This window comes from Heliangelus exortis, chromosome 12 (assembly GCF_036169615.1).
Source record: "Heliangelus exortis chromosome 12, bHelExo1.hap1, whole genome shotgun sequence".
NCBI lineage: Eukaryota > Metazoa > Chordata > Aves > Apodiformes > Trochilidae > Heliangelus > Heliangelus exortis.
This window is the reverse complement of record NC_092433.1, coordinates 7,027,143-7,040,149: the sequence shown is the minus strand read 5'-3', so window position 1 is coordinate 7,040,149 and position 13,007 is coordinate 7,027,143. Positions and strand designations below refer to the sequence as shown.

At 56.4% G+C, this 13,007-nt stretch overlaps 2 protein-coding genes across 6 annotated transcripts in view; one reads left to right on the top strand and one right to left on the bottom strand.

The window, feature by feature from the left end:
* Positions 1–12,384, top strand: BAP1 (BRCA1 associated deubiquitinase 1). 3 transcript variants are annotated; one of them, XM_071755756.1, is made up of 17 exons: positions 1–377; positions 3,097–3,126; positions 3,224–3,278; positions 3,963–4,095; positions 4,463–4,582; positions 4,694–4,755; positions 4,839–4,981; positions 5,841–5,919; positions 6,314–6,437; positions 6,770–6,887; positions 7,266–7,447; positions 7,791–7,924; positions 8,539–9,011; positions 9,137–9,243; positions 10,046–10,138; positions 10,609–10,681; positions 10,957–12,384. In XM_071755756.1, exons 1-17 carry the CDS (start codon positions 341–343, stop codon positions 11,088–11,090), a joined length of 2,097 nt encoding a protein of 698 aa, XP_071611857.1. In that variant the 5' UTR covers positions 1–340; the 3' UTR covers positions 11,091–12,384. The 3 variants fall into 3 exon arrangements, with proteins under 3 accessions (XP_071611857.1, XP_071611856.1, XP_071611859.1); XM_071755755.1 differs by having other exon boundaries at positions 21–377; positions 9,137–9,297; XM_071755758.1 differs by lacking the exon at positions 3,224–3,278 and having other exon boundaries at positions 87–377; positions 9,137–9,297.
* A 155-nt stretch (positions 12,385–12,539) lies between these two features.
* DNAH1 (dynein axonemal heavy chain 1) overlaps positions 12,540–13,007 on the bottom strand; it is a 71,077-nt gene continuing 70,609 nt past the window's right edge. For all 3 annotated transcript variants that reach the window (XM_071755751.1, XM_071755752.1, XM_071755750.1), the window contains exon 79: positions 12,540–12,776. In XM_071755751.1, the coding sequence (XP_071611852.1) occupies positions 12,655–12,776 (122 nt within the window). In that variant the 3' untranslated portion in view covers positions 12,540–12,654. The remainder of the gene's footprint in view (positions 12,777–13,007) is intronic.

The following is a 13,007-nucleotide window of genomic DNA, read 5'->3' as shown; positions in this document are numbered from 1 at the left end:
GCCCGAGAGGAGCTGCTGGCAGGGCCCGGACCCGTGATCAGATGCGCGGCCTCCCGGTGGGAGCGTAGCCCGACCCCGGCCTGCAGCCCCCCCTGCCCTCCGCTTCCGGGAGACGAAGCCCCGGGCCGGCGCAGGGAGAGGCGGCAGCCCCAGAGCCCTCCCCCGCGGGACTTTTGTGGCGCCGCCGCCCTCCCCCGTGGGGACCGATTTGGCGCAGGCGCCTTTCGCCGTCGCGCAGCGATGACGCGTAGGGGCGGGCGACAACGGCGGCGGCGGCGGGGCCCGTAGTTGGGGCGGGCGGCGGGGCCGGACATGGCGGTGCGGGCCGGGCCGCGGGAAGATGAATAAGGGCTGGTTGGAGCTGGAGAGCGACCCCGGTGAGCGGCGGGGGCGGCGCGGGGCGCTCGGTGCGGCGGGCCGGAGCCTGGGACCGGAATCTGAGGAGGCCTGAGGCCTGGGGCCTGGGCTGGGGGGAGCTGAGGGACAGGCCAAGGCCGGGGCCTGGGGGGCTCTGAGAGACGGGGCGGGGTGGGGGCTGTGCTGGGGGATCAGGTCGGGGGTGGGGATTTGTAGGTGGTGTTTGAGGCGGGGAGGTTGGGGTATGGGCTGCTCTTGGTCTCCTGGTCAGCCCAGGTTTTGCTGCTCTTTATCCTTTTCTTACTGGTGCTCAAGAATTCCCATATCATTCCCCTCCTTCCTGTTCTTCTCTTGTGATGATGCTGAGGACAGGACATGGTTTGGATTCTTGCACCTGGGAGGGGAGGTTGTTTGCTTAGAATGTAATCTGCTGGGGCAGAGGTGGGCTCTCAGCACATGGCAGGTGCCTTCCTGTGGATGTGTGGAGGTTTGGATGCAGAGCTGAGAGCCCAGACAGTGGTTTAGGAATGATCCAGCTGCTGCTCTCAGCCATCAGCACATCCCATAATCTGCTCAGCCCTGGCCACCAGGCTGGGGGCTGAAGCTCTGGGTGTGCTACTGGTCAGGAAGGGTCGGTAGATCCAGATTTGGGCTGTCTGCTGGGGGCACGGGGGAGCCTTGGGAGCTCCAGGCTGCTGGTATAATGTTGTGTGTGCTTGTGGGTACCAGGATGTTTCCTCCAGCTGACCCAAATAATTTGGGATGGGGATCTCAGGGGTGCCAGGAGTGGTCGCAGCATCAGGGCTGTGCCCTTCGTGGGCACTGAGTTAATATGAAATATTGAATCAGAGAAAGACAGCGGTGGGAAGGGACCCCTGGAAGTCTTTGGCCCAAAGCAGAGCTGACTTCAAGGGTACTTCAGGTCACTCATGGCCATGTCTGATTGCATTTGAAGGGGATTTCTGCACTGGGTCCCAGGGCTGACCACGCTGGTAATGAAGAATTGTTTTCTTCTGAGTGTGCAGTCAGAATTTCTCTCACTGTAGCTTGTTCCCCTCACTTCTTGTCCTTCCACAGTGAGCTTGGAGAAATTTGGTTTCTCCCCTCTCTGCCCTCTGATGCTGATGGGGCAGGAGGGGAACAGGCAGCAGCCCAGCTGGTCTGGCTCATGCTCCTGGAGAGCTTCTGTGGAGAGGTGGGAGTGCTCTGGGCTGAGCCCTGGCCAGCATGAGTGTCCCGCTTGGTTTTCTCCTCCTGGTGGCACCTGCAGAGCTGCTTTCAGGTTTGTGGCTGGTTGTGCTCACGAGGCCGTGCTGGGAGGCAAATCCTCTCTGTCTCCGAGGCAGAGCTGGTGGTAGGGTTGGTGCCTTCTCATGTTGTGCCGTGGTCAGCAGAGTGTGACTGCTGAAACTGGAGAGCCAGGGAGGCTCTCGACCTCTGCGGGAGCTTTTGTGGTTGAGAGGGACTCTACCTGCAGGGGGAACGAGAGCTGTGGCTGTGATGAGCACCTGGAGACCCTTGGGGTCTGCAGGGGCCACGTGCCCTGCCAGGGTCGCTGCGAAGGAGGCAGCGAGGCTGCCTGAAGCCTGGTTAGATGTCACCTGTCACCATGGACCCCACAGCTTCACATACTCTGAGCAAAAACATCTCTGTCAGGAAGGTGCTGACTTGGGTGGCTGCAGGGCTGTCACTGGTCCAAAGCTTGTTATTTCCACAGTGTGTTTCTTCCCACTGACAATTCTGTAAGAAATATTGTGTTTTCTTCAAAATCAACGAAGACTTTTTTTTGCTCCTGGAAGTTTTCTCCCTGTTTTAGTAATTTTAACGTTGGTGTGAAAGCCTCTTGAGTTCTTACCTTCTCAATTGGGCCACTTCCATCAGGTTCCTTAAATCCCTTGTTTACAGGGCTTTTTTACTCAGGATTGAATCCTCTTGTTGATATTCCCTGGAGTTCCTCCCAGGCTTTCAGCAGTCTTTGTGTGGGAGCAGAGAAGCAGATTTATTATTCCAGTCTCGAGTTTGCTAACTCCACATGCAGGGAGACTGAGCTGACTGCCTTTGCCACAGCATGGTAGAGGAAACTGCTGTTCCATTGCTGGTGTCTGATAACCCTCCAGCCTCTTTGCTGTTGTCTCTGTACCCCTGGCTACATCCTTCTGTAATGGGAATTTTGTAGTCCCAGGAGACAGGCTCTTGGATTTGGTCCCCCAGGAGAGAGGGAGATGAAGATGAACCTTTCAGCCCTCACTCTTCCCCACAGCCTTGTGCTGGGAGATGGCTTTCCAGGCTTTCATTAATGAGGACATAAATTATCTTCTTTTGAAATACCCCATGATCTGTTCAGCCACTTTTCCCTCTGGTCAGAAGTGTGGGTGTTGTTTAGTTGCTCCCTGCTGCTGTTTGAGGTGGGGATTTACTTGGCAGTTCATCTGCAGTGGGTCAGGATGCTGAAGGTGGGCCTGGCTTCATTGGGCTCTGGCAGGAGATGGTTGTCTTGGGTCCTCTCAAGGAAGATGAGTGGGGATGGAGGGATGAAGGGAGCCAGGGCACCTCTGTAGCAAGCCAAGGCTCAACACCTCTGCTGCTGGGGAGTCAGCGTGATCCTGGTGCCACTCTGCTGAAGTTTTTCTGGCTGTGCCTTCGCCTGGGACCATGTGGGACCTTCAGGGGCTGGTGTCTGCAGGTTTCCTCTCTGCTCTCTTCAGCCAGAAGTAACCTGTTGGTTTTGTTCCTTTCCAGGTCTCTTCACACTCCTGGTCGAAGATTTTGGTAAGTGCAAGTGACCTCTCTGGGGGGTCAGTTTTGTGCTTGGTGTTACCCCTGGTCTTTCGGGCAGCCTTACACCAGCTTCTGCCTTTGTTTGTAGGGGTCAAGGGAGTGCAGGTTGAAGAGATTTATGATCTGCAGAGCAAATGCCAGGGGTAAGTCTGGGGGGACTTGCTGAGGGGAAAGTATAAGGTTTGTTGAGCAGAATGTGTCTGCAGGCCTGGGAACCCGTTGCCAGGCACTGGGAAGGGCCCCTGTGAGCCTGTCAGTCATGGAGGTCAGTGTTGGGAGTGGTGAATCAGGAGAGCTTCATCAGGCTTGGGGCAGAGGGGCCTTGGGAAAGGCCTCATGGGGCAGGTGGGGGACATTGTTCAAGGGCTTCATCTCCATTTCCCCATGGAGAGAGGCAGTGCCAGACAGCATGCTGATAGTGGGGACCTTCTCCCTGTCTCAGTGCTTTGAGGTGACTTTGAGACTGTCACTTTCTTAAGAGCTGTTGTTTCAACTTCTCTTGAAAATGAATGTGACAAATACTGAAAAGGAAGGATCATTTGGTGCTCAGGCACCAGGTCAGTCAGTGTGGAGAAGTGAATTTCACCTCCCATTTCTGTCTTGAGCCTGTAAGACCTGTCAAACCCCAAAGTTTTCAAGCTTGATTGGTGCCTGAGCCCAGAGCATCAGACTGAGGCTCTCATGGCAGGGATGGTCACCACCAGAAGGATGAGGGTGGTGGTTCTGTCTTTGCTCTGCCTGGGGTATGAAGATTTCTGGTGCTGTGCAGATCAGCCCCACTGGTGTGGTCCATCCAAACCGATGCAGCTGCTGCTTTGTCTCCACAGCCCTGTGTATGGGTTCATCTTCCTGTTCAAGTGGATCGAGGAGCGCAGATCACGCCGGAAGGTCTCAACCCTGGTGGATGAGACGTCGGTGATTGATGATGACATCGTTAATAACATGTTCTTTGCTCACCAGGTAGGCTGGAGGTGAGGGGAAAGAGGAGGGGTGTCCTGTGGGACACCTCGGGGAAGCACTGTGGTACTGAGAGGTTATACTACTCTGGCTGTTGCTGAGGGCAGCTCCTCTTTCCTGAGGGTCTCCACCCTGTTGGTCCCTGTGGTAGGGAATCCGGCAAGGGCTGTGAGCCTGTCCATGGTCTGCCCTGTGAGCAGATGCTTACAGGGGTATCACGAAATGAGACTGACCTCTCTTCCTTTGGGAGCTGAAATCACACAAGTGGTTCTTGCATCAGTGCTTTTCAGCTGATTACTGTTGACTCTGAGGGGTTGTTGAAGGGTTGCCTCTGCCTGTTGATTAAGATGATCCTTGTGTCACTTACCAGCTGATCCCCAATTCCTGTGCCACCCATGCCCTGCTGAGCGTCCTCCTCAACTGCAACAATGTTGACCTGGGCCCCACGCTGAGCCGCATGAAGGATTTCACCAAAGGGTTCAGCCCTGAGGTAGGGGTTGGGAGTGTGCAGGGGTGGATGGGGGGAGTGTGGAGCCGGTGGGCGAAGCATTTTGTGTCCTGTCTCTTCCCAATGGTTTTCCTCTCTCACTCTTGGCTGCAGAGTAAAGGCTATGCCATCGGCAACGCCCCGGAGCTGGCAAAGGCCCACAACAGCCATGCCAGGTGGGTTGGGGAGCCTCTGGCAGCTCAGCTGGGCTGGAGGAGGATGGCTCTCCCCTGACCTCTCCTCTCTCCTGCCCTCGCAGGCCAGAGCCACGGCACTTGCCGGAAAAGCAGAACGGTATCAGTGCCGTGCGAACCATGGAGGCTTTTCACTTCGTTAGTTATGTCCCCATCAAGGGACGGCTGTTTGAGCTGGATGGGCTGAAAGTCTACCCCATTGACCATGGTAAGAGCCTGCCTGTCCCCCTCATTGACACAGCTGAATAGACGACCTTGGTATGTCCAAATGTGGGTATTATTCTTCATTGCTACTGAGCACTGGGTAACATTTGTGGAGAGTCACTCCAAAGGCTCCCAGATCTGTCCTGAATTTTGACTGCGCACTTTGGAGCCTGCATGCTGGAGACCATGTCTGGAAGGCAGTTATTTCTGAACACGTTGCATTGCTTTTTCCAGCTTCTCCATTTCCCTTCCAGTCACTCAGGGTCACGAGGTCCTTCTGCAGCTCTGAAATAATTCAGTATCTCAAGCAGGATTTATCTTCTCCTTACTCTTCACTGTGTGCTGAGGCAGAAAGTGCCAGCACAGATCCCAGGAGGCTGCTCGGGTCACTCCCTCCTCTTACCACTTGATTCCTCAGTTCTGTCTTTCAGACACTTTTTTTATCCCTGCTAGGATTTGGTGTCTCTCAGTCAGACCCGTTGGTAAGGTACCCACTACATGTACCCGGGTGCTAAAGTACAGCACCAGATCCAGTGGCAGGTGGATCCCAGCAGGACCTGAGGTTTCCTTGGACTTTGTGAGCCCAAGCCTGGGAAATGCCTGTGGTCTTTAGGGTCCAAAATTCTCTTTCTGCCCTGTGGATAGCTCATGTTTTCCATCAGGAAGCCAGAGGCAGGGGGTTCCACATATGGGCTGACACCTGGTCCTCTCCCTCCCGGGCCCCTTCTTGAGTTGCTCCCTGGTGTGTGAGGGAGCCAGGAGGTGGCCTCTCAGGACAGCAGGACCCATGCTGTGAGTCTGAAGCAGGAGCCTTGCCTGTGTTGCTAAGCCCATGTCTGTCTGTCTGTCTGTCTGTCTCACAGGGCCATGGGCTGAAGATGAGGAATGGACAGACAAAGCCAGGAGAGTGATCATGGAGCGCATCGGCCTGGCCACAGCAGGGTAATGTCCTGAGATATGGTGCAGGCCCCTCACCATTTTTCCCTCTTATTTTTACTGTGGTTTCTGCAACAAGTTCATGGAAGCAGGGGTGGAGAAAGCTGCATGGGGAGAGGTGCAGGTGTGCTGCCTCCTTGCCTGCAGTTTGTCTGCAGCTTGCCTTACTTTGGAGCAAGCAGGGAAGCTGCAGGCTCTGCACGATGCAGAATCCTTGCAAGTGACCATGTGGGATGAGGTCCTTGTTTGCTCAGGTCCATAGGAGAAGCAATGGTGCTTGTGGTCCTGAGCTGGGCCTTTGGATGCAAGGGTGAACAATCCCTGGCAGAGGCTGCCTGAGGAGGCTGTGGAGTATCCCTCCTTGAGGATACTCAGAGATGTCTGCTGCACCTTCCTGCAGGGAGCCGTACCACGACATCCGCTTCAACCTGATGGCGGTGGTGCCCGATCGGAGGATGAAGTACGAATCCAAACTTCACATCCTGAAGGTGAACCGCCAGACTGTGCTGGAGGCCCTGCAGCAGGTAGGGCAGCCCAAGCCCTGAGGGCGTGTGAGCCTGGGGCAGGAACAGGCTGTGTTTTCAAGGCTTCTGCCTGTGCTGTAAGGGCTCTGAATTTTGGTGGGTGGTTAATCTTGGGAAATCTCCTCTGGGAAGAGGAGATAACCAGCCTCACAGCTTGGCCTTCTGCTGCTCACCTGGGAGGTCACTATCCTGTGACTGCCAGGTGATTGTGCACGTGGGTGCTCGGTAGTTGGCTCACTCCTAACAGTTCTTCTGTGGTGCTGGAGTGGGAGGGATGTGGTTTGGGTCACCCCAGTCCAGCATTCACTTCCAACCTGTTGTTTGCCTTCAAGCTTATCCGAGTAACTCAGCCTGAGCTGATCCAGACCCAGAAGTCTCAAGAGTCTCAGCCTCCTGAAGAGGCAAAGCCAGCCAGCAGCAAGACCGTGGCTCCAGAGAGCACCCATCCAGGTAGAGCCCCAGGACCAGTGGTGTTGCCAGCCTGGCCTGCTGTGGGGGAAGCACAGGCTGGTGACCACAGCTGGCTGACTGGGAGACTGAGAAAGTTTTATTGCCAGCTTCACGTTCTCTGAGCCCAGGTCTATGCTCAGTGTGCTGGGGTGTGGTAGGTGCTCCTGTGCTTGGGAGAAGTGTTGTAGTGACACGGAGCTTGAAAGTGGGAGGGCTTGAATTTGGGTATGCTGGTGGCATCTGGAGGTGGAATGGGAAGTGGGTGTCATGGTCTGGTGGAGCTTTTCTGCTACATGGGGTAAGCAAGGGGTGGCAGAGGACACTGGGTAAATATTGAGGGTGCTGGTTGTGAAGGGCTGTGCTGTGCTTGTTTGGCAGACAGCACCGATGAGCCTGCCAGCCAGGGCCACCCTACAGCTACCCAGAGTCCACCCAGCAAATCCAAACCTGTGACAAAGACATCAGGGAGCAGCATCAACGGGGCACCTCCGGCCAACCCCATCGTGCAGCGGCTCCCAGCCTTCCTGGATAATCACAACTATGCCAAATCCCCCATGCAGGTATGCCAGAGCTCCAGGCCACCAGCACGCCTGGCTTGAGCTGAGCTTTTCACATCTAGTCCCTCTCCTCTTGTCTGTCTGTCCAGCTACCCATCTAAGCCCTTCCCCTTCCTCGCAGCCTGCCGTCCCTTGTGCTGACCCCAGCCAGGGGGTGAGAGGGTAAAGAGTGACCTGGCGAAAGTGATCAGTGTTAATGTGGGTCAACTGAACAAGCATAGGGAGGAGTCTCCCATCTCCTCTTGTTAGGGGCAATCCCTGGTGCTTAGCTGGACCGAGGATGTGTCCTCTGGGCTCTTCCTCCTTGCCCTGCTGCCAGCTGGCCATCAGCAACCATGTTCTGCAGGAGGAGGAAGACCTTGCAGCAGGAGTGGGTCGCAGCCGGGTCCCAGTCCGACAGCACCAGCAGTATTCAGACGATGAGGATGACTATGATGATGATGATGAGGAAGAAGTTCGTAACACCAACTCAGCCATCAGGTGACAGCTTGAGCTGAGGGTGGGGGGCAGGGAGCTGACATTTGCAGAATCACCACCATCAACTCTCTTTCCTGAGCGCTGGTAGTTGTGTTAGAGCCTGCACCTGTGTATGCTCCTGTCTCACTGTTCGCAGTCAGTCCTGGGTTGATTGTTTCACTGGATTTTGTGAAGCCCTTTTGCAGCTCTTCACAATCAACCCTGAATTCTGGCTGCCCTGAGGATAGCTGTGCATTGGCAGCAGGCTTTGGGGCACAACTTTTCCCTTGTGCTGACTGCCAGATCAGGTCCTGGTGGCAGTGTTGGTGTGCCTGGATTGCTGTGAAGGTCAGAAGGTGGGGTCACAGTGAGGGTGCTTTTGGGGCTTCTGGAAGAAGAGCAGGGGTACCCTGCATCCTGTCCCCCCCAGCTGCATAGTGGTACCTGAAGCTGAGCAGTTCAGTGGTGTTGGGGTGCTGCCAGAAGCTGGTGGCAATGGGGGTGACCTAGAAACGTTTCAGGGCTTGCTTCATCCCAGCAGACGGCCTGGAGTGCTGAGTGTGGAGCTGGCAGCACCCGTGCTGGGCCCCCACCTCCTTCCAGCAGCTGCTCACCTTCCCCGCTGTGTTCCTGGGCAGGTACAAAAGGAAAGGGCAGGTAAAGCAAGAGCACGTGGCGGGGGCTGCGGATGGCCAGCTCTCCGTCCTCCAGCCCAACACCATCAACGTCCTGGCTGAGAAACTGAAGGAATCTCAAAAGGATCTTTCCATTCCCCTCTCCATCAAGACCAGCGGCGGGGGTGCTGCCGTGGCAGTGGTCACCCACTCCCAGCCCTCTCCCACCCCCAGCAACGAGAGCACAGACACCGCTTCTGAGATCGGCAGCGCCTTCAACTCCCCGCTGCGCTCTCCCATCCGCTCGGCCAATCCCACCCGCCCCTCCAGCCCCGTCACCTCCCACATCTCCAAGGTGCTCTTTGGGGAGGAGGATGGGCTGCTCCGCCTCGACTCCATACGCTACAACCGGGCCGTCCGGGACCTGGGGCCCATCATCAGCACCAGGCTGCTGCACCTCACAGAGGACGGCATCTTCTGCCCGCTGGCTGCTGCAGGTAGGTGCCTGGATGGCTTCTGGGGGGTTGGCATCTGACTGACATGGCAGGACAGTGTCCTTTGACTTCAGGAGTGGATGTTGGTCCTTCGTGATGGCTCCTGACGCTTCCTTCCCTGTGTGTAGATGGGGGGAAAAGCTCCCCCCCTTCCATCAAACCCGGTGAAGAGGCTCTGGTCGCAGTCAAACTGGACGAGAAGGAGGGCAGTGAGGCCAGTGACAGCAAAGAGAAGGTGGGACTTGGCAGGACCAGTGATCACCCTGGGGGGGAAAAGTATTCTCCCAAGGTGAGTTTTGTGCTGCGACAGCCCTGGGAACGTGGAGCTCCCTGCGCTCACCCAGAGGCTCAGCAGCGCTGGCAGTGACCGAATCGCATGTGCACGCTGTCCCGCTCGCGTGTGGCCGCAGCCGTGCCTCCAGGCACAGGGCAGTGTAGGTTTTGTGCCTTGCGTCACCTCGGGGACATTTGCTGGGGCAGTGGGCAGAGCCAGTTGGGTGATGTGCTCTCCTGGGCCAGGGGCTGGTGGGATCTCGTGCCCCCAGTGCCACCCTGCTGGTAACTTGACTGCCTGTCTGTGCACTCAGGCAGGGGCAGGGTGGTCTCAGGCAGAACAGGCACGTCCATAGCTCCCTGGAGCTGCCTAGAAACTGACTCAAAAGTAAGAGTCTTCAAATCAGGTTACTGAGAAGAGCCAGGCCCTGGGTGTTCCTCAGGCATGCACACAACTCCTACCCCTGTCCTAGAGAACCAGGTACATGTGCCTGGGCTGGGCTTGGGCAGAACCCAGCTCCCCCAGGGCTGGCTGTAGCACAGGCTCACTGATCACTCACTGACTCCAGAACTCCCCACAATAAACTCCTTTTTTGTTGTTTTTTCCCCCCTGTTTTTTCCCACTCCCCCTAGCAAGTGTTTTTTGCATTGACAGATCCTCCCTTTCCTGTTGAGAGAGGAACACCTACCAGCTCACCCTGCTGGCTCCTGGGCTGCAGCACAGGGGTCCATCTCCTTACATCTGATTTGCTTGATCCTGGTAGGAGCTGCTGGCACTTCTGAAGTGTGTGGAGGCAGAGATTGCAAACTACGAGGCCTGCCTGAAGGAAGAGGTGGAAAAAAGGAAGAAATTCAAGGTGTGTTTGTTGGTGGCTTGTTCACATTGCTGATTTAGCTCCCTGAAGGCTTCTGTCTGGAGTGTGTTTACATCCAAGTGGAGGGAGGGTGGTTCAGCCAAGGGGAAGTGTTGGGATCCCTTTTTGTTACCAAACAGCTCCCGCTGGAATGAACTGAAGCTTTGGGCAGCACTAAGGAGCTTTAGGATGAGGGTGGAGTGCTGCAGCACTGGCAGGAGGAAGGGGGAGTCTCTCCCCCAAGGTCTGCCAGGATTCTTCTCCTGTCCACCCTTGTCTCTTCATAGCTGCCTTTTGTGGAAAATGGTGGCATGTGAACTGGGATTCAATCGTGTGCTCACCTGAGAGCTGGGTCACTTCCTGGTCTGGTTCCCTTGATCAGGAGTGCCAGTTCTTTGCCCAATAGCTTTGAGTTCTCCTTTCTTCTTGCCACCTCTTTGTGGATTATTGATGGATTTGTCTTCTCTTTGTAGATCGATGACCAGAGGAGAACCCACAACTATGATGAGTTCATCTGTACCTTCATCTCCATGCTGGCCCAGGAAGGTGAGCCATGCTGTGGGGCGCAGGGGACAGTGTGGGGTTCAGATTCAGCTGGGGGAGACAGGGAAGCCCACCCTGCCCTGCTCCCTGTTTCCTCCAGGCCTGAGGCACAGGGTAGTGATCTGTCTGGGGAGCCACACATCTCCACTCTGCGTCTTGCTGATTTCATTCTCCCAAGAGGAGCCCGCTGATGGGTTTTGGGAGAGCAAGGGAGGGATGGCTGCACTCTGGCAGGGGCAGTACCAGCACTCCATCTCGGGCCTGCTCTCCCCCTGCAGGCATGCTGGCCAGCCTGGTGGAGCAGAACATCTCCGTCCGCAGGAGGCAGGGAGTCAGCATCGGCCGCCTGCACAAGCAGAGGAAGCCGGACCGGCGGAAACGCTCCCGCCCCTACAAAGCCAAGCGCCAGTAGCCTGGGGGCCAAGACTGTGAGGAGGAGCAGCTGCTGGGCTTTGTGGTGCTGGGCAGTGGCGTTTGGATCTACGTTACCCTTTGCCCGAGGAAGGGGGACCACAGTGACAAACCCTCAGCCGAGGTGGAGCCTGGGAACAAAGAGAAGTTGAGTTTTCCTGTGAGCCAGTTGTGACAGGCAGGAACACGTTGTCTTGAGGAGTGTCCCTGCAGCTGAAGGCAAGTGCCATGGCAGCACTGGGATGCCATGGGCCCGTGTCTTGGCGCCGTGGCTGAGGACTGTGGCAGGAAGGGAAGAGCCCACCCAACCCCTCTGGCATTGCAGGAGCGCCGGCAATGCTGGAATGAGGCTGTGCTGGCCGCAGCTGGCTGTGGCTTGTGTCCTGTGTCCAGGCCTTCAGCTCTGTGCTTCCCCAGGATATTTGTGTCTTTTTTTTATCGTTCTCCCTCCCCCAAACTTGTTTTTCATTCTGACCTACTCGATGGCTGTCGCTGAGCAAGACAGCTCCTGAACAGAGCCCATTCTCCTTGCATCAGCCCCCCACGCCACTGCCCAGCTCCCAGAGCTGGCTCATGCAAGGGCCAGGCAGGTCCTGCCTTGTCCTTGTGCTCTCGCTGGGATGGGGATGGCACCACCTCAGCCAGGCTCCCCCTGAGCCTTGGCAGCTCTTGCTGGGCTTGTTCCTGGAGCTGGGCCTCGTGCCCAGCCCTCTGTGGTGATGCTGGGGACTGGCACGTGGGTCTGCTGCTCCCCTAGGGACCAGCACGGTGGCCCTGGCAGTGCCTTGGGGCCACACACGTTGGATGTTGGATGTGGAGTCATTTGGTGCCCTTGGCAAAGCTTTGTGTGGGGAGAGGTGACAGTGGCTGCTGTCATGCTCAGGGCAGGACAGGGATGCAGTGGTGGGAGCCCGAAACTGCTCCTCCTGCCCCAGCTGCTCACTGGGTGCTAACCCAGAGTGTGCTGGGGAGAACAGCAGCTGTTCCCCCCACTGCTTTTCACCTTCCACCTCTGCCAGCCCTGATCCTTCTGCCTAACCCCAGCAGCCCGGCTGAAATCCCAGAAGCCATAGGTTGGCACCTCTCTCCCGAGGGGACAAGGGGACCTGCCACAGGAGAGGACTGAATTTTGCAACTGTGCAAATTTGTATAGATCTTGATTATGGAATGAAACTGTTTTTTGGTATTTGTTGAAGGGAAGAAAAATCCTTCTGTCTTTTGCTGTGTCTAATATCAAGTGCTGTAAATAAAAATAATGATCTGTCTGAAGGAATAAAGCTATCCTGTAACAGCCAGCCCAAGGCCAGGTGTGTAAAAAGGGAGAGGAGCACCTGTCCAGATGGGAGCACTAAGTGCTCTTGGCTCCATTGTCCCCCATGGCAGCTCTTCTGCAGTGATACAATCTTGAGGTAACTGTGAGGATTGCAGCAACACCAGGTGAATAAGATGCTGGTGGAGTAGAACTTAATTTTATTGCTGCAGCTTGGGGAGCAGGAGAGAGGGAGCAGCTGCCTGCCCTGGCTCAGGCCCTCAGTCTGGGTTCCTGGGCGGGGTGGGGTTTCTGGCTAGAAGTCCAGGGCACAGATCAAGGCTGTGCCCCGTTTGATCCAATGCTTCTGCGGCTTGTCCGTAGGGATTTCCACTGCAATCACGTAGTTGGTGGAGTGGCCTGTTGTTGACAGCGTGCCTGTAATGGGGGAAGGAAGGGCAGGAGGGTGGTACTGCAGCCCGGGGAGTCCCATACAGGTGACCCTGTGCCTGTGTCAGATCCCCCTTCCCATCCCTATGCCAGGTGACAGGCTGAGCAGGGTTGGGCAAACAGGACTGGGTGTTTTCGAGTGTGGGCTTGAGGAGAGTGGCCAGAGGCACTGCTGCCTCGCTGCTCCTGACTCCACAACCACAGCAGGAGAAACCTTTT

Bases quoted from the DNA above. Each gene is read 5' to 3' on its own strand.
- BAP1 (XM_071755755.1), top strand. From the start codon at position 341: ATGAATAAGGGCTGGTTGGAGCTGGAGAGCGACCCCG. The intron at 378-3,096 runs GTGAGCGGCGGG...GTTCCTTTCCAG, and splicing joins GGAGCTGGAGAGCGACCCCG to GTCTCTTCACACTCCTGGTC. The intron at 4,096-4,462 runs GTAGGCTGGAGG...GTCACTTACCAG, and splicing joins ACATGTTCTTTGCTCACCAG to CTGATCCCCAATTCCTGTGC.